The 25,536-nt window shown below is 43.7% G+C and overlaps 1 protein-coding gene across 11 annotated transcripts in view; it reads left to right on the top strand.

Moving 5' to 3' along the window:
* The window catches only part of disp1 (dispatched homolog 1 (Drosophila)), a 419,126-nt gene that overhangs the window by 288,162 nt on the left and 105,428 nt on the right, over window positions 1-25,536 (top strand). For 9 of the 11 annotated variants that reach the window (XM_072248242.1, XM_072248256.1, XM_072248264.1 and 6 more), the window contains one exon: window positions 18,997-19,564. In XM_072248242.1, the coding sequence (XP_072104343.1) occupies window positions 19,035-19,564 (530 nt within the window). In that variant the 5' untranslated portion in view covers window positions 18,997-19,034. The other 2 variants (XM_072248288.1, XM_072248322.1) reach the window with 2 other exon arrangements.

The following is a 25,536-nucleotide window of genomic DNA, read 5'->3' as shown; positions in this document are numbered from 1 at the left end:
ACTTGGTGATTGGAGATGCTAGTTCTAATCATTGAAGAATAGTTTAGTGTTTTTTTATGATAACTAAAGTCTATTTTTGAAATGTTAAGAAATCTATTTACTGGTCATTGGTGGCTAAGTCCATTGTTGAGGTTAGACTAAATGACAGTGGGATGCTCTAGTCAACATATTTTTAAACAAGAAGTTCAAGTCATGTCACCTTGAACTGTTTATTATTAGCACAAATGGTGGACTGACATTGTAATGCATGGGAAGAGAAAGCTGTGTGGAGCATCTATTCTGGAGCACTGACAGAAAGAATGAGTGTGGATGAATGCTGGAGATAAAGGAAGAATCATTGATTAGATAACCAGCCTTGTATTTGATCCTTATTAAGTTCAGCAGAGAATTTGATTCAGCACTTAGTAAAAGCACGGAAACACATGAGACTGCAAATGTTGGAATCGATAGCAACAAACAAGGTACTGGAGGACCTAGCAGGTCATGGAGCATCTGGGAAGAGAAATGACTGTTGATTTTTCGGGCTAAGACCCTTATCTGGAGCTTAGTAGCAGTAGTTGTAGGTGTCTTCTTCACACACTTCCTCAGACATGCTCAAGTGAGTTTCAGAATTCATTTTAAGAGCTCAATCTTCTCATGGATACAGTAAAGACTGCCGGTGCACTAGCTTAAACACTACCCTTGAGATAAAACTGCTTTCTGAGAATAGTATAAAGGAGCAGTTTCTTTATACTGACATACAATAAGTAATCTTTCCTATTGCAAACTTCCTTCAATCTATTTAAATCTTCTGTTTTCATTGCCATTTCTTGTCATTATCAGTGATGTGGTCATTGGTTCTCCAAGCTTTTTCTCTTGGATTCAAAAACTACTTGGAATGAAAGATTACTCAATTCCAACACTTGCACCTCCTTACATGTTGATTTCCAGACCCATATGTGAGATGGCTTTACAATGTTAATTCAGAAGCTGTCAAGTGTCAAATAATACTTGCCCCTTGCTATATCTAACACAAGAGTCTAATCACTTCTCTTTGATATTCAGTGCTACCTTCACTGCAGTATAGCCTACTCTTAGTTTAGTGCAATTACCAAATATTTAGCCATGGATGCGTATTCCAGAGCAAGCACCTAACCTTGGTTCTCTAAACCTTTGAGTTCTACTGAGCACTAGTCAGGAGCGTTAGGGGATGCTCTCCACTTGCATGGAAAAGTGCAATTCCAACAGTACTCAAACTCAAACATCATCCAGGACAAAGCAGCTGAAATGATTGCTGACCCATCCATCAGCCAAATGTTTACAGTTCCCAGTGGCTATAGTGTTTAAATCCAGGCATTACAAATATGCACCAGCAGCAATTCATCAAGGCTTCTTTGGCAGTTTCCTCCAAACCTGCAACCACCACCAGTTAGATAAGATACAAGGCTTCTGGAGCATACCTATGAACTCCTTGACCCTATACCCCTCTACTAATCCTCTCTGATCTGCACACCATTTTGACTTGGAAATCTAATTTTCTTGTCTCATTGCTCTAACATTTCAGCCTTGGACAGCCTACCTTAAAGAGCTGTAGAAAACTTCATTAGACGGACTGGAGCAGTTCATAAAGTAGCTCAACACCATCTTCTTAGTCAGTCAGAAGTGGGCCCTGCTAGTGCTGCCTACAATCCAGGAACCGATCTCCAAGCTTCAAAGCCTCACTTTGAAGATAGCAGCCTGCCCAAGTGCCATGGGCTGAGGGAGTAAACGGACAACAAGGGACCAACCGCTATTCAGCAGAACAATTGTGCCACTATGCAGGTAGCTGAAAGGAAGGAAGGAAAGAAAAAGGTTATTCAGTTGGACTATCCCTGATCTCAAAATTATTGAAAATTCTACTTAAAAATAGTGAATTTACCTTGATATAGACTGAAGAAGTTCGAGAAACCTGCCTAGCATGATCATCTTAGAGTTACTGGATATAAACCAAAACAGAAATACTCAGCAGGTTAGACTGTGTCCATGGGAAGAGAAACAGGACTAACGTCTAGGGAGCATCGATAAGAAGCATTAGCTCTATTTTCTTGTCCAGAAGATACAGCATGACCCATTAATTATTTTAAACATTTTCTGTATGATATTTTATCATTAATAGCAAGTCTTGCCAACCAACTTTACCATGTTGGTCAGAAGACAAATTGAGTTCAAATGTACAACCGCTTTTCCCTCTGCCAATTCCTCAGGGAGGAATTAAGAGTTCTGCACAAGTGTTAGATATACACGTACATTTGATTCTTTTCTTGGTGTCTGATATCTCTTTAGAATTGCTCTAATTTGATTTTTTAGTTGGTCTGTAATTATTTTTTGATGCATTTAACAAATGCTAACTAATAGATGTTTCAATGTGTAGCTCAAGCCATGGAAGCCTTATAAATAATTCAAATACTGTATTGCAGTGAATAAGAGGGCATGTCGAAAGTTAGACTAGTACACTGAACTGTTAATTTGTCAAAGGATATGAGTTTCCATACACATAGCTAACAACCATAAACTCAAACTTAATAATGCCTATGCATATTTAAAATACTGTGCAGTGTGTTAAGGCTTTATTTCCTTTTTATTTTTGGGAAAATATACTTCTGGTGATCCAGATTTATTATTCCCATGTATGTCAAAACATCCAGTGAAATTCATCATTTGCACTAACAACCAAAACACACAAGGATGTGCTGGGGTAGCCTGCAAGCATTGCCACACATTCCAGCGCCAATTTAGCATACCCACAATGCTCACACAATGATACAAAATCCAATAAAACGCCATACAACAAGCAAATAAACATACTTAGCCAGTCCTCCAACTCCAGGACAGGCTTCTGGGCCTCCAGTCCCCAGGCTTTGGCCATTGGGCTTCAACCTCTGGAATACTGATCAACCTTCGGGCTTTGATCTTTGGTATCGAGCCCCAGACTAGCAGATGACAGGACTCTGAACTCAGGTACAAACCCTGGGTGTGCCAATTCTCCGGCCCTTATGCCTTCTGCTTGCATGAACATCAGATCCTGGACCCCACTGACCTGGAGCAGCCCAACAATCACAGATGTCCTTTGTCACCCGTCCACTTCACTGGCCTTTTGAGCACAGAGCAAAGGTCTAGACTCCAGATGTCCTTCATCCTACACCTAGGTGTCTGGCCTTTGAATGCCTTTTGTTACCTATTCACATGCTAGCCATTGAATATGGAGCAGAGGCCTGACCTCTAACTCCTCAACATCTTTGTCCCTCTAATCTCTAACTCCCTCACATCACTGTCCTTAAATCCTAACCTGACTCCTAACTTCTCCCTCTGTCCCAAAACCATCACTATGAACTTAAAAAACAACTAAGTTTGAGCCAAGATCTCAATGGAGACCACAGGAAAGCGGCTAACATAATCAAAGACCCCTCCCACCTTGGTAATTCTCTCTTCTTCCTCTTCCCATTGTGCAAAAGATACAGAAACTTGAAAACATGTACCATTAAATGTAAGTACAGCTCCTATTGAACAGTTTTTACATATTAAAAAATGAATTATTGATCTCCCAATCTACCTCATTGTGGCCCCTGCACCTTATCGTCTTCTTGCACTGCACTTTCTCTGTAACAGTAACACAATATATTGCATTCTGTTTTTCCTTTTTACTACCTAGATGTACTTCTGTATGAAATGATCTGTCTGGATGGCATGCAAACAAAAGCTGGCTTTTGTGACAATAATAATCAACCCTCAGTCTTATAAACTCCAAAGAACACAGACCTAAACTGTTCACTCTCTCTCAACAGGGTTATCCTTTCATCCCAGGAATTAGCCTAGTGTCTCCCCTTTGGAGTATGAGATCTACTCTCATAACTTGGGCTCTAATACTCATTTTCACAGAGTGTTAAGAAAAATATTTGCACTTTAATAATTTAGCTGAGAACTTTTACCCAGTTTAATTGAGATTTCCTTCTAAAACATATAGCTAGGCAATTTGAGTCGAGAATCATACAGCAGAGAAACAGGCACTTCAGCCCACTGTGTCTGTGCTGACCATCATTCACCCATTGTACAAATCCTAAATTAGTCTCAATTTTTATTCTTCCCATGTTCTCATCAACTCCCCCTACATTCTACACACTATGACACTTTACAGGAGCCAATTAACCCACCAATGTACATATCTGTGATGTGGTACGAAACCTCTGGGGAGAATGTCCAAACTCTACACAGACAGCACCCAAGGTCATGATTTAACCCGAGTCCCTGGCACTGTGAGGCATCAGCACTACCAGCTGCATCACTGATATACAACATGTTGCATGTTCTTGTACACAAGGCATGGAAGTTAATAAGGAGAGGTGGCTTGGTGATTAATTGGATAGTGTTTAAAGGTGGAGAGAGGAAATGCCAAGAGATAGAATTGCATGATGAGCATTTCAAATGACAAGGATGGCCATTTCAATTCTATACTCTTTATCTTTAATCACCTTTCATAGGGGTTTTGCTTGTTAAGGTAGACCAAATTTGATGTGGCTGATAGGGTAGTCACTCTGGCTTTTTCTCAGCCAGGTCCTGATGACAAACTTTAATGAGTTACTCAGCTGCTTAGTGAGAGGCAGTGAAACAAAATCTGATCCCATCGTCCAGCTGGAGAATTGTTAGTGCAATGAGAATTCTGGTTGTCTGGGGTCCTTCCAAGCCCTGGCTTTCAGCTACAACAAAAGCTAGTTAAATACAACACTCTTGGTCTGTAAAACATCATCTATTATGGAGGATGCACTTAATGCACTGAACGATTACAGGAAGTTCTGTGAGCTAGCATTTATCTTGGTACAAAAATCTCAGGCGAGACAAACTCCCTGAGCAAAGAGTAGAATCTAAAAGAAGTGTGTTACCCCCACCACCACCAAAAGCAGCTGTACTTACATGTGTGATGAGAATACACATAAATTAAGATGTTTGCTGGCCTGGGCTAGCAACAGTGGCATCAGCAGTTGGTCTGCCACCTGTCCTCAGGGGAGGGAGATATAAGGCACACAATGAAGCAGCATCTGGAGATGTGTAATGAAGGGACGGGAGAGAGAGCTGTCTAGAGCGGCTCCCCCTTTGAACCCTGAACTGTTTGAAGTGATGGACAGGCGATACCCCAGCAGGGGGATAAAAAGGGACAGGTTCACTAAGGCAGCACACACACGACACCCGAGGTAACGAGACCCTGGAAGCGGTGCGCCTCTCACAAGTCGGTGGGAAGCTCTTGGACGGCTGATCGGGGGATCAGCCTTAAACGCACAGGGTGGAAAGGTACAATCAGCGGGAACTCGGTGTGTGTCCACCCTTGCTTGGTTGCCAGGTTCACTGCAGAGGATCGACCGCATCTGCAGGAGGGGTCACAGTCGGTGACCTCAGGTGACATCACAAAGGACTCACCCGAAAGCTGCTTATGAGCAATATCGCAGGTCTATGTGTGGAAGCTGTTTTGGAATGATCATTCATTCTCGTTCTCTCTCTCCCTCCCCCCATCACCATGGCAACGATTACTGCGAACTGAACTAAATTGGACTGAACTTTGCATCACTTTGAAATTGGTCATTTACCCCAGACAACGATAGAGCTTGATTGATGCTGTTATCTTAATTCTGTGCACATGTGTGTTTATCATTGCTGAACTGTTGCATTTATTATCCTTTTGATTACTGTGTTGCTTGTTTCTTTAATAAAACTTTCTTAGTTCTAGTAATCCAGACTCCAACTGAGTGATCCATTTCTGCTGGTTTGGCAACCTAGTTACGGGGTACGTAACACATGCAATAAATTCATACATCCATTCTAAATAACAAAGGAATGGGTAATGGAAATAAAAATACATGATCAATATACAACTTTTAAATGCAGCTGAATGAGTTATGGGTTCAAACCCTTCTCCAGAGCCTTGAATACAAAATCCAGATTGTCAGTAATAGTGGGTAGCTGAAGGAGTGAGCATTGGCCTTCAAAGTGAAATTTTAAACCAAGGTAGATGTGAAGTTGTCATGGAATTGTTTAAAAGTTCTCATTGCATTATTTAAAATTTTGGTACACTAGTCCAAGTCAGGTTATTGAATATGAAAGTTGGAAGGTCATGGTGTGGTTGTACAGCTGGTAATGTTGCACGGGCTGACTGAGGAGAACCCAAGTGCAGGACACTGGCACGTCGACTGAGTTGGGGATGCTGGCACAGACGTGAACATAGAACAGCAAGCCAGAGGAATCTTGACAAGGAGATGGGATCTACAGGGACTATCTTGAAACTAGAGCAGAACTTGGAACTAAACTTAGAACTAACGGTTCTAAGCGGATGAGAGAACGAAGTATCACACAAGATTAGACCAACAAACTGGCGACCTGTGTAGTGACGCCATCGTACTTATTTCACAGTCTCTGATGCAAACCAGGTGTACTGTAATTAAGTAAACTAGCAGCAATTGGAAATCTAATGACTGAAATTAAGGCATAATCGGGGAGAAAGGGGCGTTAAAGGGGAACAACTAAACAGAACCATGACAGTACCCCTCCCTCAATGGGAGCCTCCTGACGATCTCCTAGGCTTGTCTGGATGGTCCCGATGGAAATCCCGGATGAGAGAAGGGTCCAGAATGTAGGAGCAGGGAATCCAGGAACATTCCTCCGGGCCGTACCCCTCCCAGTCAACCAGGTACTGGAGACCTCTGCCCCGACGGCGGACATCCAGTAACCGCCAGATGGTGTACGCCAGATGGTCGTCAATGATCCAGGGGGGTGGAATTGGTCGGAGGGCACAAGGGACTGACAGAAACTGGTTTTAACTGGGAGAAGTGAAATGTAGGATGGATCCGCATAGACGTAGGTAGTTTGAGCCGGACTGCCGTGAGGTTGATAACGCTCTCAACCTCGGAAGGTCCCAGGAAGCTGGGGGCGAGCTTCTTGGGCTGGTTCTTCAGAGGAATGTCTCTGGACGAGAGCCACATCATCTGCTCAGGTCGATACTCAGGAGCAGGGCTACGATGGTGGTCGGCAATTTTCCGGTTACGGTTGGCTGAGTGAAGCAGGGCCATGCGTGTGTCTTCCCAGATTTTTTGGCTCCTGTGTATATGGGCCTGGACTGACGGCAACACAATCTCTTCTTCCTGGGCAGGAAACAGCGGGGGTTGATAACCAAGAGAGCATTCAAAAGGAGATTTTCCGGTTGCGGTGCTGACCAGGGAGTTGTGGGCGTATTCTACCCATGCGAGATGGTTGCTCCAGGTAGATGGGTTGTTGGCTGTTATACAACGTAACGCGGCCTCCAAATCCTGGTTGACCCGCTTCGTTTGCCCGTTGGTCTATGGGTGAAAACCAGATGATAGGCTAACTGAGGCACCAAGGGCTCGACAAAAAGATCTCCAAACTTGCGAAATGAATTGAGGTCCCCGGTCGGAGACAGTATCCGAAGGGATTCTGTGAAGTCGGAAAATGTGGGTAACGAGAAGGTCTGTGGTCTCCTGCACGGAAGGGAGTTTAGAAAGGGCTACAAAATGCACCGACTTGGAGAAATGGTCCACCACAGTTAGTACAGTAGTGTTTCCACATGGAGGGGGTAGCCCGGTGACGAAAACCAGAGTGATGTGCGACCAGGAATGACCAGGGACAGGCAGGGGATGAAGCAATCCCACAGGTGGCCGATGGGAAGCTTTTCCACAGGCGCAGACGGAACATGCAGAGACATAGGAACGGGTGTCGGCGTCCATGGAGGGCCACCAGAAATGTCTCTTCAGAAGAGTCAGAGTCCAGTCAATTCCGGGGTGGCAGGCAAAACGAGAAGTGTGCTCCCACTGGAGAACCTGCGATCAGACAGAATCAGGTACAAAGAGGTGATTGGGAGGTCCGATGCCTGGGTCAGGTTGAATTCGTTGGGCCTCTTTGACTTTGGACTCGATCTCCCAGGTGAGGGCAGCCACTACACAGGTTGGGAAGGTCCTCCTTGGAAATGTATTGATAGGAGAGAGCATCAGTCTTCCCGTTCTTGGACCCCGGACGATAGGTGAGGGTAAACCTGAACTGGCCAAAAAAATAATGCCCAATGGACCTGGCGGGAATTCAGGCCTTTGGCGGTCTGGATATATTCAAGGTTCTTATGGTCTGTCCAGACGATGAACATGTGTTCCGCCCCCTCCAACCAGTGTCTCCATTCTTCTAATGCCAGTTTGACCGCCAGTAGTTCCCGGTTCCCCACGTGGTAATTTCGTTCAGCGGGAGACAGTCGGCGAGAGAAGAAGGCACAGGGATGTAGTTTCTGATCTGGGCCCAAACGTTGGGACAGTACTGCTCCCCCCCCGGGAGTCAGAGGCGTTAGCCTCCACAATGAATTGACAGGAGGGGTCTGGTTGAATCAGAATGGGAGCAGACGTGAAGCGCCTCTTTAGTTCCGCAAATGCTGAGTCCGCCTCGGAATTCCAAAGGAAAGGTGGGGCAGGTAAGATAAGTCGGGTCGGGGAGCTGCCACCTGACTGTAGTTTCTGATGAACCAGCAATAGAAGTTCGCAAACCCCAGGAACTGTTGGAGTTGCTTGTGGTCCGTGGGTTTGCGCCACTCCGCCACAGCCCGGATCTTCTGGGGATCAGCCTTCACCTGTCTGCTCTCGATGATATAACCTAGGAAATTGACAGAGGGGATATGGAATTCGCACTTCTCCACCTTTACGAATAATTTATTCTCCCGCAGCCTCTGCAGGACTTGGCGGACATGATAAATGTGTTGCTTGGGACTGCTGGAAAAGATTAGGATGTCATCCAGATAGACAAACACAAAGCAGTTAATAAAGTCTTAGTACATCGTTAATCAAGGCTTGAAAAACTGCGGGGCCGTTGGTGAGGCCAAAAGGCATGACCAAGTACTCGAAGTGGCCTATGGGGGTATTGAATGCCATCCTCCACTCGTCCCCCTCCCTTATTCGGACCAGATAGCAGGCACTTCATAGGTCCAGCTTCAAGAAGATGGTGGCTCCGTGAAGTGGTTCGAACGCAGAACTTATCAGAGGCAGTGGGTACTTGTTCTTTATGGTTATATGATTTAGGCCTCGGTAGTCGATGCAGGGACGTAGTGAACCATCCTTCTTCCCCACAAAGAAGGACCCTGCACCCACCGGGGAGGTGGAGGGTCGGATGATGCCCGCCATGAGAGATTCACTGATGTAACCTTCCATTGCTTCCCTCTCTGGCCGGGACAAGTTATACAGCCGACTGGTGGGCAGAGGAGCTCCGGGGAGAAAGTCGATAGCACAATCGTATGGTCAGTGTGGAGGCAGGGAAAGGGCACGTTGTTTACTAAACACGTGTCCCAGGTCATACTACTCCATTGGAACCCTGGACAAGTCAGGGAGTTCAACGGCAGGTGAGGTCGAGGTGGTTTTTACAGGGGAAAGGGCTGACTGCAGACAAGTGGCTTGACAAAACGGGCTCCAGCTGGCTATCTTCCCAGTGGACCAATCAATGTAAGGGTTATGGCGGCTTAACCAGGGGTACCAAAGAACTATTGGGGCTTGCAAGGAGATTAAGTTAAATTGTACCTGTTCCCGATGGTTCCCAGAGAGAATCAAACAGTGGTGGGGGTACAGTGAGTGACTCGGGCCAGAAGTCTTCCGTCCAGTGCCCGGGCTTTCAGAGGGGTACTCAACGGCTCCCGAGGAATTCCGGCCTGGGAAGCTATAACTTCATCCAACAGATTCCCCTCAGCAGCAGAGTCTATCAAGGCAGACAAGGATAGGGACTGTTGGTTGTAGCTTACAGTGGCTTGGATTTGCATCCGGGATTGGGGGACAGAAGGAAATGTGGTCTGACTCACCAGGGTCCCCCTTTCTACTGGTGAGCCCTCCCTTTTGGCCGAAAGGAACAGGTATCATGAAAATGGCCAGACTGACCGCAATAGAAACAATCCCCTGCTCTTAATCTCCAGAGTCGCTCTGAGAGAGAAAGACGGCTCTGTCCCACCTGCATTGGTTCCTCTCCCGGGGTGGTGGGAACAGCCGGGCCGGGTGCTATTCTAGGAGTGGGAGGAGGAGAGGGGTTAGGGCTGGGAGTAGATGGTAAAGCGTGCCGTAGGGTGGCCAAAGGAGTGGGACGACCGGTTCTCTCCCTCTGTCCTTCTTGGAGTCGGTTGTCCAGCCTGGTGGCCAGGGAGATCAATGAATCCAGGCTGTTAGTGTCATCCCTAGCCGCCAATTTGTCCTTTACCTTGTCACAGAGGCCTTGCCAAAATACCTCCTGGAGTGCCTCATCATTCCAGCCCGAGTCGGCTGCTAGTGTCCGGAACTCCATGGAGTATTCGGCAACACTGCGTGAGCCTTGATGGAGGGTGAGTAGCCGCTTAGCGGGATCTTTACCGCAGACGGGATGGTCAAAAATCTTCCTTATTTCTGAGAGGAAGGTGGGGAAGGAAGAACAGGTCTCTGGTTGATTATCCCAAATCACGGTGGCCCACGCTAAGGCATTTCCTTGTAACAACCCCATAATGTAAGCTATTTTAGATCTGGCCATGGTGTACGTGGATGGCTGCTGCTTGAACACCAAGGAGCATTGCAGCAGAAAAGCCCAGCACTTCCCCAGATCTCCGACGTAGGGTTCTGGTTCAGGGACGTGCGGCTCCCTTAGCGGACGTGTTGTTGACGCCTCGGGCGTCGCCACCACAGGCTGTCTGGGCTGGTCAGACGGAGTTCCCGGAGTCGACGGGGTAAGGTGGGTGGATACTCGGTCGACCTGTTCACTGACCTTTCTTACATCTACTGACAGGGAACGAAGGTTTTCCATGACTTCCTGGAGCAGCTGATCATGCAAGCCCAGTAGGGAGCCTTGGCTGGCAAGGACTTGTTGCAGAAGATTCATGTCCAGTGGGTTCATGTTGGCCAGTTTGTTCTGGGGGTGACTGAGGAGAGCCCAAGTGCAGGACACCGGCACATCGACTGAGTTGGGGATGCTGGCATAGAGGTGAACGTAGAACAGCAAGCCAGAGGAATCTTGACAAGGAGACAGGATCTACAGGGACTATCTTGAAACTAGAGCAAAACTTGGAACTAAACTTAGAACTAACGGTTCTAAGCAGATGAGAGAACAAAGTATAACACAAGAATAGACCAACAAACTGGCAACCTATGTAGTGAGGCCATTGTACTTATTTCACAGTCTTTGATGCAAACCAGGTGTACTGTAATTAAGTAAACTAGCAGCAATTGGAAATCTAATAGCTGAAATTAGGGCATAATCAGGGAGAAAGGAGCTTTAAAGGGGAACAACCAAGCGGAACCATGACAGGTAAAGCCTTAGTTGGAGTAGTTTCTTCAGTTTTGGTCGCCCTTGAGGAAAGATGTTATTAAGCTTAACAGAGTGCAGAAATTATTTACGAACATGCTGCCAGAACTCAAGGGACTGTTATAGGGAGAGGTTGGACAGGCTGGGAGCCGAGCAGACTGAGATAGTCTTATAATGGTATATAAAATTATGAGGGGCACAGATAGGATGGATGCATTCAGTCTTTTTCCTAGAGTTGGGGAATCAAGAACTAGAGGACATTGATTTAAGGTGAGTGGAAACATTTAATAGAAACTTGAAGGCAGCCTTTTTTTTTTACACAAAGGGTAGTATCAATGTGGAATGAGCTGCCGGAAGGAGTGGTTCAAGCAGGTACAATAACAACTTTTAAAAGACTGTTGGATATGTACTTGGATTGGAAGTGTTTAGAAATTTATGGCTCAAATGCTGGCAAATGAACTAGCTTAGATGGCTCATCTTGATTAGCATGGACCAGTTGGGCTGAAGGGCTTGTTTCTGTGCTGTCTAACTCCATTACTAATAAGGTCAAGGTAATTCTGGCTAATCTTTAGAACTCAATCAATATCCTAAATACATAATTTTTGGCCATAATGACATTGATACTTATGGGGCCTTGTATGTAAATTACCTGCTGTGTTTCTCACAGTGCAACAGTAACTGCACTTTGTGATGCTGTGAGAGGTAGTGTATAAATAGAGGCTTTCCTTTTGCCAGTGAATCCTACTTCTGTTGTTCACCCTCCCAAGTTCCATTCATCTGAACAACCAATAATAATAATGATAATGATAAGACCATAAGACATAGGAGTAGAATTAGGTCATTCAGCCCATTGAGCCTGTTCTGCTATTTCATCATGGCTGATCCCAGATCCCATTCAACTCCATACACCTGCCCTCTCACCATATCCTTTGATGCTCTGACTAGTCAGGAAACTATCAACTTCGGCTTTGAATATACCTTCGGACTTGGCCTCCACTGTAGTCTGTGGCAGAGCATTTCACTGATTCACCACTCCTTACTCCTTACTTCTGTTCAAAAGGGTCGCCCTTCAATTTTGAGGCTGTGCCCTCTAGTTCTGGATACTCCCACCAGAGGAAACATCTTCTCCACATCCACCTCATCTAGCCCTTTCAACATTCGGTAGGTTTCAATGAAATCCCCATGCATTCTTCTAAATTCCAGTGAGTACAGGCCCAAAGCTGCCAAACGCTCATCATATGTTAACCCCTTCATTCTCGGAATCCTCGTGAACTTCCTCTGGAGTCTCTCCAACGACAATACACCTTTCTGAGATAAGGGGCCCATACTGTTGACAATACTCCAAGTGTGGCCTGACTAGTGTCTTATAAAGCTTCAGCATTATCTCCTTGTTTTGATGTTCTATTCACCTTGAAATAAGTGCCAACATTGCATTTACCTTCTTTACCACAGACTCAAGCTGTGAATTAACCTTCTGGGAGTCTTGCACAAGGACTCCTAAATCCCTTTGCACTTCTGATGTTTGAATTTTCTCTCCATTTAGATAATAATCTGCACTATTGTTCCTCTTAGCAAAATGCATTGTCTTGTGTCTTCCAACACTGCATTCCTTCTGCCACTTTTTTCCCCATTCTTCCACTTTGTCTAAGTCCAGTTGCAATTGCATTGCTTCTTCAGTACCACCTACCTCTCCACCTATCTTCATATCATCTGCAAACTTTGCCATTAGTTCCATTATCTAAATCATTGACAAACAATATTGACCCTTGAGGAACACCAGTAGTCACTGGCAGCAAACCAGAAAAGGCCCCTTTTATTCCCACTGGCTGCCTCTGGCCTGGCAGCCATGCCTCTATCCATGCCAGTATCTTTCCTGTAACACCTTGTTAAGCAGCCTCATTGAGGCACCATATCAAATGCCTTCTGAAAATCTAAGTGAATGACATCCATTGTCTCTCCTTTGTCCACCCTGCTTGTTATTTCTTGAAGAACTCTAACAGATGTGTCAGGCAAGATTTCCCTTTACAGAAACCGTGCTGACATTGACTTATTTTGTTATTCGTCTCCAAGTACCTCGAAATCTCGTCCTCAATAATGGATTCTAATCTTTTCCCAACCACTGAGGTTAGGCTAACTGGCCTATAATTTCCTCTCTTTTGTCTTCTTCCCTTCTTAAAGAGCGGAGTGACATTTGCGATTTTCCAGTCCTCCAGGACCATGCCAGAATCAAGTGATTCTTGAAATATGCAGATTTGCACAATAAGAACTGGCATATATTTCTTTATTAATGCTGATTAAAATATTTCCTCTGCATAAAATACAGTATCAGTAACAACATGATCACTATATTTTGTAACAAACTGAAAATTTCACAAAATATAGTCATATGGAACAACCTGCCTGGATGTAGCTAACAGGTGCTATATCACAAGAATAAGAAAATCAATTCGTATTCAGCTTATTACCAGCTAGTTGAGTGTTGTCACAGCAATAACCTTGTACTCAGAGTCAGTAAGACCAAAGAGCCGATTATAGACTTCAGGAAGGGTAAGATGAGAGAACTTGAACCAATCCTCATAGAGGGATCAGAAGTGGAGAGATTAAGCAATTTCATGTTCTTGGGTGTCAATATCTTTTGAGGATCAAACCCGATCCCAACATATCAATGCAGCTATAAAAAAGGTAAGACAGAAGCTATATTTCATTAGTTTAGGAGATTTGGTTTATCACCTAAGACACTTGAAATTTCTACAGATATACCGTGGAGATAATTCTGACAGGCCGTAATACCATGAGACATTGGAGCAGAATTAGGCCATTCAGCCCATCGAGTCCACTCCACCATTTCATCATGGCTGATCCCTGATCTCATTCAAACTCATACACCTGCCCTCTCACCATATGCCTTGATGCCCCGACCAATCAGGAATCTATTAACTTCCACTTTAAATATATGCACGGATTTGGCCTCCACAACAGTCTGTGGCAGAGCATTCCACAGATTCGTCACTCTTTGGCTAAAAAAAATTCCTCCCTACTTCTGTTCTAAAAAGGTCACCCCTCAATTTTGAGGCTGTGCCCTCTAGTTCTGGATATCCCCACCAGAAGAAACATCCTCTCCGCATCCACCTTATCTAGTCCTTTCAACTTTTGGTAGGTTTCAATGAGATCCCCACACATTCTTCTAAATTCCAGTGAGTACAGGCCCAAAGCTGCCAAACTCTCCTCGTATGTTATTCCTGAAGTCATCCTGTGAACCTCCTCTAGACTCTCTCCAATGACAACACATCCTTTCTGAGATAAGGGGCCCAAAACTATTGACAATACTCCAAGTGCAGCCTGACTAGTGTCTTATAAAGACTCAGCATCATCTCCTTGTTTTTATGTTCTATTCCCCTTTAAATAAATGCCTACATTGCATTTGCCTTCTTTACCACAGACTCAACCTGTAAATCAACCTTCTGGAAGTCTTGCACAAGCAGTCCCAAGTCCCCCTGCACCTCTGTTTGAATTTTCTCTCCATTTAGATAATAATCTGCACTATTGTTCCTTTTACCAAAATACATTGTCATATATTTCCCTACGCTGTATTTCATCTGCCACATTTTTGCCTATTCTTCCAATTTGTCTAAATCCTTCAGCAATCTCATTGCTTCCTCAGCACTACCTACCCCTCCACCTATCTTCTTATCATCTGTAAACTTTGCCACAAAGCCATCAATTTCACTATCTAAATCACTGACAAACAATGTGAAAAGTAGCAGTCCCAATACTGACCCCTGAGGAACACCACTAGTCACTGGCAGCCAACTAGAAAAGGCCACATTTATTCTCACTCACTACCTTTTGCCTGACAGCTATTCCTCTATCCATGCCAGTTTCTTTTCTGTAACACCATAGGATTTTATCTTGTTAAGCAGCCTCATGTGTGACACCTTATCAAATGCCTTCTGAAAATCTAAGTAAATGACATTCACTACCTCTCCTTTTTCCACCCTGCTTGTTACTTCCTCAAAGAACTCTAACAGATTTGCCAGGCAAGATTTCCCTTTACAGAAACCATGGCGACTTGACATATTTTATTATTTGTCTCCAAGTACCTCGAAACCTCGTCCTCAATAATGGATTCTAATCCTTTCCCAGCCACTGAGGTTAGGCTAACTGGCCTATAATTTCCTCTCTTTTGTTTTCTTCCCTTCCTAAAGAGCAGAGTGACATTTGTGGTTTTCCAGTCCTCCAGGACCATGCCAGAATCAAGTGATTCTTGAAAGATCATAACCAAGGTATCTGCTATCTCTTCAGCAACTTCTTTCAGAACTCTGGGATGTTGTCCATCTGGTCCAGGTGACTTATCACCTTAAGACTTTTCAGTTTACGTAGCACTTTTCCTATGCAATAGCAATGGCACTCACTCATGCTCCCTGACACTCACGGACTTCTGGCATTCAACTAGTGTCTTCCACAGTAAAGACGGAAGTGAAGTACTTATTAAGCTTCATTATCCAGTGGTCTAGTATCAACTCTCACCTCCCTTTTATTCTTTTATATGATTGAAAAAAGTCTTAGTTTCCTGCTTTATGTTATCGGCTAGTTTGCCCTCATATTTCATTTTTTCCCTTCTTATAGCTTTTTAAGTTGCCTTTTGTTGGATTTTAAAAGCTTCCCAATCATCTAACTTCCCGCTCACTTTTGCTATCTTATATGCCCTTTCCTTGGTTTTTATGCAGTCCTTAACTTTCCTTGTCAGCCACAGTTGCCTACCCCTGCCATTTGAGAACTACTTTTTCTGTGGGATATATCTAACCTGCGCCTTGTGAACTATTCCCAGAAACTTCAGCCATCTCTGTGCTGCCTTCATCCCCACCAATATCCCCCTCCAATCCACCAGGGTAAGCTCCTTCCTCATGCCTCTGTAATTCCCTTTATTCCATTGTGATACTGATACCTATGCCCGACGCCCTTGGCCTGAGTCGACTCAGTAGTAGTAGTAGATACTGATACATGTGACTTGTGCTCCTCCCTCTCAAATTTCAGTATGAATTCAGTCAATTCTGATCACTGCCTCCTTAGGGTTCCTTTACGTTAAACTGACTAATAAAATTTGGATTATTACGCAACACTCAATTTAAATTCCCTCTCTTGTGATTTTCCTAATCCTCTTGCATACTGAAGTTCCCCATTACAATTGTGACATTGCCCTTATTACATGCCCTTTCAAGCTCCCTTTGCAATCTCAGTCCTACATCTTGACTATTTGGAGGCCTATGGATAATTCCCATAATGGGAATCTGAGTGAGTAAACCCATAATGTGAGTGAGTAACCTTTGAAGCTGCTGTACTTAGGTGTCAGCAAAGGAATATGTCAGATCTGATTAATAAAATCAGAAACACTTGCAGCTGGAAGCTTAATGATAAAACCAAAAATGTTGGAATTACACAGTAGATCTGAGTAGTTACTTGTCTCAGCTTTATCTCTGCAGATTCTATAGAATCTGAAATGAATAGTTCACTAAGCCTTATTACAATTTTCAAAGAGGTGGAAATGGGATACAATCTCATTTCTTTCAGATGTTAAGCCAAAGTTCTCTGGTCTGCCCAATCAAAAGCAGCATCTAAAGCTCTCGTGCCTGAACTTCGTGTGTTCGTTAACACCTGGCAGCTGCTAGCCTTCTTCATCCAGTATTAAACTAACAAAAAGAAAGCTAAATCTCTCATTCCCAGTGCTCCTGCCCTTTGATATGTGCAGTATAACTGGGATACAGGCCACCTCATGCCTCTTACTGCTTTGCTTAGCTTGTGTGCATCTTAAATTCAACCCGCAGGCTGGTGCCAGTTGTCCTTTGATCATTTGTCTGAAAGCTGATTGTTTATCTATTGGCCAGTAAAGGCTTCTTCAAAACACAGAAGGGACTGCTTGTGATGATCTCGGATCTTTTCAGATGTGCTACATTTCTACATAATTAGTGAGGTGTTAACAATACTGACTCAAACATTAAAGTAATAAAATTTAATTACAGCAAAGGCTGAGTAGTTTACATTTTGGAATCCCTTGAATAAATGAGTAAACTGGTTTATTATTGTCACGTGTACTGAGGTGCAATAAAAAGCTTGCTTTGCACACTGTCCAGACAGATAATTTCATTATAAAAGTGCATTGAGGTTGTAAAAGGAAAAGCATTAATAGTATGCAGAGTCAGGTATGGCAGTTACACCGCTTAGCCTAATACCTTACACCTCTCGGAGCAAATTCATGTTACTGTGATCCTGACCAACTGTATAAAACAGGATAAGAGGTGGGATTGTGGAGTGGTGGGGATGGGGCAGGATAGACTGAAGAAACTATAGTTCTCTTTGGAATAGATGGTTATTAAGAGGCTGCATAAAATCACGAAGTCTTTAGCAGGGTAGATGAAATACCCTCTTGTCTTTGGCAGGGAGTCAAGAATCAGGGTTTATAAAATAAAGGTGATTGGCCAAAAGGATCAAAATGAAATGCAATGAGTGCATAGTGACTGGAGCACAGGCAGAATTGGGGACAGATTCAAAGACCCTGCCCGCTTTCTTTGTAGCCACCCTCCTCCCGTTGGGCAGAAGCACATACCACCAGGCTTCTATCCCATTTTTATAAGGCTTTTGAATGGTCTCCTAGTTTTAGAAAATGAACTCTTGACCTCACAGTCTACCTCATAATAGCTCTCCACCCTACTGCCTGCGTGCCTTGCCTTTAACTCTGTAATTTTAACACTTTGTTCTGCATTCTGTTACTGTTGTTCCTTGTACTACCTCAGTGCAATGAGCTGTCCGGATGGCATGCAAAACAAAGTTTTTCACTGTACTTTGGTACATGTGACAATAATAAACCAATTACCAGTTGTAGCATTCAGCAGGAAGCAGGGCACAATCTACATTTACAGGGCTTTGGGGAGAGAGTGAATTTCTGTAACCAGCTGGACTGCTTTTGTATATAGTATGGATTCTATGGCCACTATGTGCTTTGTGCTGTTAGTATTCAGAATCAGATTTATTTTCATTGTTGTTTTACATGTGTTGTTTTGCAGCAGCACAACAGTGCAAAGACATAAAATTACCATAAATTATGTATAAAAAAAGAATAATGAGTTAGTGTCTTGAGTTCCTGGGCCGTTCAGAAATCTGATGGCAAAGGGGAAGAAGCTGTTCCTGAATTGCTGGGGGTGAGTCTTCACGTTCCTGAACCATCTCTCTGACTGTAGTAATGAGAAGAGGTATGTCACGGATGAAGAAGGGGTGTTGCCTCTTGAAGATGTCCTCAGTGATAGGGAGGATTGTGCCTGTGATGGAACTGGGTTAGTCTACAATGCTCTGTAGTCTCTTGTGATCCATGCTGTTTTGCAATTAGCAATGAAAGAAAGAAGAACCATTCAGTTCTGTAGATTGAAAAGGCTGCTATATTGGATTCTTCAGGAGGGTATTTTGACATGTCACCTGGAATGACCTTTTTCATCCCCAGTAATTTCTGTAAAAATATTTCTGCAGATCTATTGATAAGGAATAAACAGCATTACTTAATAAGATGAGAAAAATTTATTGGCTCCAAAGGTTTCCTAGGGAAAGATAGATGGTGCTTATTGATGTTTGTATCAGGTTAAAGTCATATGAACAAATTGTAATATTCCTTGATAGCAAAGATTATAAAATGTTGTCTTCTTCTCCCTCTGTTTCCAGAAGCCTGACAGTTGTGAAGGAGCCAGTGGAACAAGAGCATGGCTATGAGCAATGGGAATGGTGACTTCATGGTTCAGAGCAATGGCAGTGTCCCATCAAATGCTAACGGTAACAGCGTCCCTGCAGCCTGTGATGGAGACCACCTCTCCCAACACCTGTCATCCAAGGAGACCTCAAGGACAAAAGTGAGTCAGAACAGTATGCTGCCATATGGTATGGCCAAGCCATCTACCCTCTTTCCAGAGAGCACGATAAATAACCAAAGACCTGCACTGCAATGTTGCCATCATTGTCCATACCACCATCCGTTGTGTTGTCATGGTAACCAACCAGATTGCCATTCCTTGGGAAGTACCACCGTCACCTCTCCATTGACCCCCTCCTGCCTGCAGCCTCACTCTGAGTACCCGACATCTGTGTGCCAAAACAATCCCCATAACCATTTGGCTGGATGCTGCCATCAGCCAACCTCACCTCTCATCGATCACACTCCGCTTTGTCTTCATCATCGCTGGCCCGACCATTTCCAGCATCAGCCTCTGCAGCAGCAACACATCCCTAACATCAGGTATGCTACTTCAAGGCAGCTTTCATGCATGCAATGGTAAATGGTTTAACTACTTAATTCCAAACATAATTGTCAAGGAAAGAAAAATAGTTAAGTTTGTTTAATGATAGTGACTCATAATGTTTGATGTCATGGTTAGAACATAAGGTAACTGTGTATGGGTAGCTAGTACATTTTGCCGCTATACTATGATGTAAACTTATTTTCTTCCTTTTTGTACAATGACCATCTGATTCTTTACTCAAGCTCAGTCTTTGGAAGTAAACTGATCACCACAGTTCAGGAGAGGAGTGAAAGTCTAGAGAATGTCCAGAAGAATCATAGTCATACAGCACAGAAATGGGCCCTTCATCCCAATTGGTCTCTACTGACCAGGATTCCAATCTAAGATAGTCGCATTTGCCCACGTTTGGCCCACATCCCTCTCAACCTTCCGTATCCTTGTGCTTGTCCAAGTACCTTTTAAATGTTGATGTACTTGCCTTACTAGAGTCTCACTGGATTTACTATAAAATAATAAAATAGAATAGTTCTAGGAATGAAGGTCATTTTGCTTAGAGCAAGGAAGCTGTATAAGAACATGGTGAGTTTAAGCAGGCTAAAAGGAGGTTCTTTCATAGTTAGTTCAATGACTGGGGGACATAGATTTACTGTGGTGAACAAATGATAGTTAGATACTTTGATAAAGATCTTTTATTGCTTTGGCAACAGTTATGATCTGGAACTAAGATAGCAGTCCTAGTCTTCAAGAGGAAATTGGGGTGGTTATCTGAGAGAAAATCATTCTGATCACTTTGAAGAGCCAGCATGGTCTTGATAATGGCTTTCTCCCAATACTGCCATTATGAAGTGTACTTGCAGTGTGTAACATTAAGCTGAATTAGAGATGATGAAATTTCTGGGGTGACATCAGTTTGGCATGGAGAATTAAGAGCCTTGTACAAGAAATCTGTTCAAAGTAACTTTGTTATCAAAGTACATATATGTCACCATCTGTTACCCTGAGATTCATAATTTGTGGGCACTCACTAGATACAAAGAAACACAATAGAGACAATGAAAAATGACCAAGACAACAAACTGTGCAAATACAAAAAGGGAGAAGAAAAAATAATAATAAATAAATAAATAAGCAATAAATATCAAGAACATGAGTTGTAGAGTCCTTGAAATTGATTACATAGGTTGTGAAATCAACTCAGTGTTTGGGGAAGTAAAGTCAAGTGAAGTTACCCCTTCTGGTTCAAGAGCCTGATGATTGAGGGGAAATATATTTTCTTGAACCTAGTGCTGCACATATGTTGTCACAAGCAGCACTGTTCTCAGTAATTCAGTGTCCCTTCTTGACAGTGGTGGCATTTAAAGTTGAGTGGACTGAGTTATGGAGAAAGTTTGACCAGGTTAGGACTTATTTTTGGAGTGTAGGAAAATGAAGAATGATCTTATAGAGCTGTACAAACTTGTGAAGGGCATCAATAGGGTCAACACACACAGTATTTTTCCCTGCATTGGGAAATCAATAACTAGAGGACATAGGTTTAAAGTAAGAAGATAAGAAATAGGAGCAGGAATAGGCCATCTGGCCCATGGAGCCAGCTCTGCCATTCAGTGAAACCATGGCCTCAGTTCCACCTACTTGCCTTTTCCACATGAGTCTTAATTTCCCTGCTATGCAATAATCTATCTAACTTTGTCTTAGCTATATTTAATGTGGTACCCTCTACTGCTTCCCTAGGCAGAGAATTGCACAGATTCACTATTCTCAGAGAAAAGCGGCTATTCCTCATCTCCATCATAAACCTATCCCCTAAATATTAAGGCTAAGAGAGGAACATTTAAAGGGGTCATGGGGGAACGTATATGGAATGAGCTGCCAGAAGAAGTGATTGAGGCAGGTACATTAACAGTATTTCAAATGTGCATGCATTTAGAACATTATAGGCAAAACTCATGTAAATGGGACAAGCTTAGATAGGGATCTTGGTCATCATGGACCAGCTGGGTCATAGGGACTGACTTGTGCTTTTTTGATTCTAAGAAGTTTGTTCCATTCTCTCCATCGGTGCCAGAGGACTGGAGATTACTCTTCCTCCCCATGCGACTTTCAGGAAATACTTGCATCTGCTCAGTGGTGCCCATCCTGTCATGATCTAGGCTTGGCATTTAATGCCTTTGTAAGTCCCTGGTTACTCTGACTGTATGTTGGAAGCTAGTTGATGTGTGTAAATTGTATCCCAACAGGAGACAATGATTTTATGATATAAAAACATTGTTAATTAAACTGACTTTTTCACCAGCACCAGTACTGGATCATAAAATATCTCCAGTTCTTGTGTTGAACTCATAATTTTGATGTAATTGCTAAATGTATGTCTTTGAAGTTTCTCACAGCACCCATTTAAATTCACTGAGGGAACAGTGCTGTTCACAACAGTGTGTGGTATTTTATGTAGGCTTGTTGGAGGAACCAAATAGTGATGGAATCTTCCTGTAGCACAAAGCAACCTGTGATTGAGCACCTAATGTCACCAGCAGCCAATGAATTTGGAAGATTAAGTATTTTCTTTGGAAAGGAAATTCCATCCGCTGCTAAACCTTTTTCTGTTCACAATAAGTTGGAAATAACAATTATTTTTCCCCAGAGAAATGTAGATTAAGAACAAGGGAAATTAATGTGTCCAAAAGTTGGCGGTACTTAAGCCTTTAGTTAGCAATTGTCTCCCAGAACTGTGGTCTATGAGATAAATTGCAAATGTTTGCGCATTCTATGAAAAAACTCTATCCAAGTATTTACTTTTCTATGTTTGGTGTTTACCCTAACCTGCCTCTTCTGTCTGAAGTGGATGTAAAGAAGCCAGGGAACTATTTTTGAACAAGGTCTCCCTGGTATTCTGACCAATATGTATTTATTAATTAAATTCGCTAACGTTAGGTTATTTTTTCAAAAGTAGCAAAGTAGAAACATGGGATGGTACAGCACAGAAACAGTCCTTCATTCCATCATATCCATGGCAACCACAATTTTTTTGTTTTTATTACTTTCATTTGCCAGCACGATGAACATTTTTGGAGTTGTGGATAATGAGGAAAGTTTTCAAAAGATATAGATGGGGGTCATGGATGGGGTGAATGCATCCCATCTTTTTCTGAGAGACATGAATGAAAACCTAGAGTATACTGTAGGTTTATGATGAATCAGAATCAGGTTTATTATCACCAGCATGTGTTGTAAAGTTTGTTAACTTAGCAAGCAGCAGTACAATGCAATACATGATAATATAGAAAGAAAATAAATAAGTAAATCAGTTACAGTAAGTATATATACTGTATGTATATTAGATAGAGTAAATAGTACAAAAAACAGAAATAACATATATTTTAAAAAGTGAGGTAGTGTTCATGGGTTCAACGTCCACTTAGGAATCATATGGCAGAGGGGAAGAAGCTGTTTCTGAATTGTTGAGTGTGATCCTTCAGGCTTCTGTACCTCCCTCCTGATGGTAAGAGTGAGAAGAGGGCATGTCCTGGGTGATGGGGGTCCTTAATAATGGACGTCGCCTTTTTGAGGCACCGCTCCTTGAAGATGTCTTGGATACTATAGAGGCTTCTACCCAAGGTGGAACTGACTAGTTTTACAACTTCCTGTAGCTTCCTTCAATCCTGTGCTGTAGCCCCCAAATACCAGACAGTGATGCAGCCTGTCAGAATGATCTCTACGGTGATATTATAGAAGTTTTTTGAGTGTTTCAGGTGACAAACCAAATCTCTTCAAGCTACAATGAAATATAGCTGTTGTCTTGCCTTCTTTATAGCTGCATTGATATGTTGGGACCAGATTAGATCCTCAGGGATCTTGACACCAAGAAAATTGTTCACCCTCTCCACTTCTGATCCCTCTTTGAGGATTGGTTCGTGTTCCCTCTGCTGAAGTTCACAATCAGCTCTTTGGTCTTATTGATGTTGAGTGCAAGGTTGTCGCTGCGACACCACTTAACTAGCAGGCACATCTCACTCCTGTACGCCCTCTCATCTCCTTCTGAGATTCTGCCAGCAATGGTTGTATTATCAGCAAATTTATAGATGGTATTTGAGCTATGCCTAGCCACACAGTCGTGGTTATAGAGGGAGTAGAGCAATGGGCTAAGCACATACTCCTGAGGTGCACCAGTGTTGATCGTCAGCAAGGAGGAGGTGTTATCACCAATCCACAGGGGAAAGGTTGAAAGGGATCTGAAGGGTATCTTCTTCACGCAGAGGGTGGTGCACATATAGAATGAGATGCTAGTGGAAGTGGTTGAGGCAGGTTTTAATGGCAGCATTTAAAAGGCAGTTGCTGGAAAAGAAAGGTTTAAGGCAGGGTTTCTCAACAGGGGTTCACTGAGCAGTCGCTAGGGGTTCTGTGAAAGATCATGATTTTTTAAAAAAAACCTCATTTTTTTGAACCACGCATCACATATGCTAGCAATCGCAGTGATGGGCAGTGACCGAGCAACTCCGTTCGTAATCTCGTTAGGGGTCTCTCAGCTCAGTTTGGCAATGTGCAGTAGGACCGTGTTTACTTGCTTGAGACCATTCACAGTTTTTAATGCAAGATTGGTAAGGCCATTGATAATTGGTGAATGCTGTATTACACAGAGGGGACGATGGTAGGCTGATAATTGGTGAGTGCTGTGTTGCACGGAGGGGAGGATGGTAGGTTGATAATTGGTGAGTGCTGTATTGCACGGAGGGGAGGGCGGTAGGCTGATAATTGGTGAGTGCTGTATTGCATGGAGGGGAGGATGGTAGGTTGATAATTGGTGAGTGCTATGTTGCACGGAGGGGAGGATGGTAGGTTGATAATTGGTGAGCACTGTATTGCACGGAGGGGAGGATGGTAGGTTGATAATTGGTGAGTGCTGTATTGCACGCAGGGGAGGATGGTAGGTTGATAATTTGTGAGTGCTGTATTGCACAGAGGGGTGGATGGCAGGCTGATGGTGAGCACTGTATTGCACGGAGGGGAGGGTGGTAGGTTGATAATTGGTGAGTGCTGTATTGCACGGAGGGGAGGATGGTAGGTTGATAATTGGTGAGCACTGTATTGCACGGAGGGGAGGATGGTAGGTTGATAATTGGTGAGTGCTGTATTGCACGGAGGGGACGATGGTAGGCTGATAATTGGTGAGTGCTGTATTGCACGGAGGGGAGGATGGTAGGTTGATAATTGGTGAGTGCTGTATTGCACGGAGGGGAGGATGGTAGGTTGATAATTGGTGAGTGCTGTATTGCACGGAGGGGAGGATGGTAGGTTGATAATTGGTGAGTGCTGTATTGCACGGAGGGGTGGATGGTAGGTTGATAATTGGTGAGCGCTGTATTGCACGGAGGGGAGGATGGTAGGTTGATAATTGGTGAGCGCTGTATTGCACGGAGGGGAGGATGGTAGGTTGATAATTGGTGAGTGCTGTATTGCACGGAGGGGAGGATGGTAGGTTGATAATTGGTGAGCGCTGTGTTGCACGGAGGGGAGGATGGTAGGTTGATAATTGGTGAGTGCTGTGTTGCACGGAGGGGAGGATGGTAGGTTGATAATTGGTGAGTGCTGTGTTGCACGGAGGGGAGGATGGTAGGTTGATAATTGGTGAGTGCTGTGTTGCACGGAGGGGAGGATGGTAGGTTGATAATTGGTGAGCGCTGTATTGCACGGAGGGGAGGATGGTAGGTTGATAATTGGTGAGCGCTGTATTGCACGGAGGGGAGGATGGTAGGTTGATAATTGGTGAGTGCTGTATTGCACGGAGGGGAGGATGGTCGGTTGATAATTGGTGAGTGCTGTATTGCACGGAGGGGAGGATGATAGGTTGATAATTGGTGAGTGCTGTGTTGCACGGGGGGGAGGATAAAGGTTGATAATTGGTGAGTGCTGTGTTGCACGGAGGGGAGGATGGTAGGTTGATAATTGGTGAGTGCTGTGTTACACAGAGGGGACG

Source organism: Mobula birostris, chromosome 2 (assembly GCF_030028105.1).
Source record: "Mobula birostris isolate sMobBir1 chromosome 2, sMobBir1.hap1, whole genome shotgun sequence".
NCBI classification, from domain to species: Eukaryota; Metazoa; Chordata; class Chondrichthyes; order Myliobatiformes; family Myliobatidae; genus Mobula; species Mobula birostris.
The sequence above is the reverse complement of the archived record's forward strand: the minus strand, read 5'-3'. Positions and strand labels throughout refer to the sequence as shown.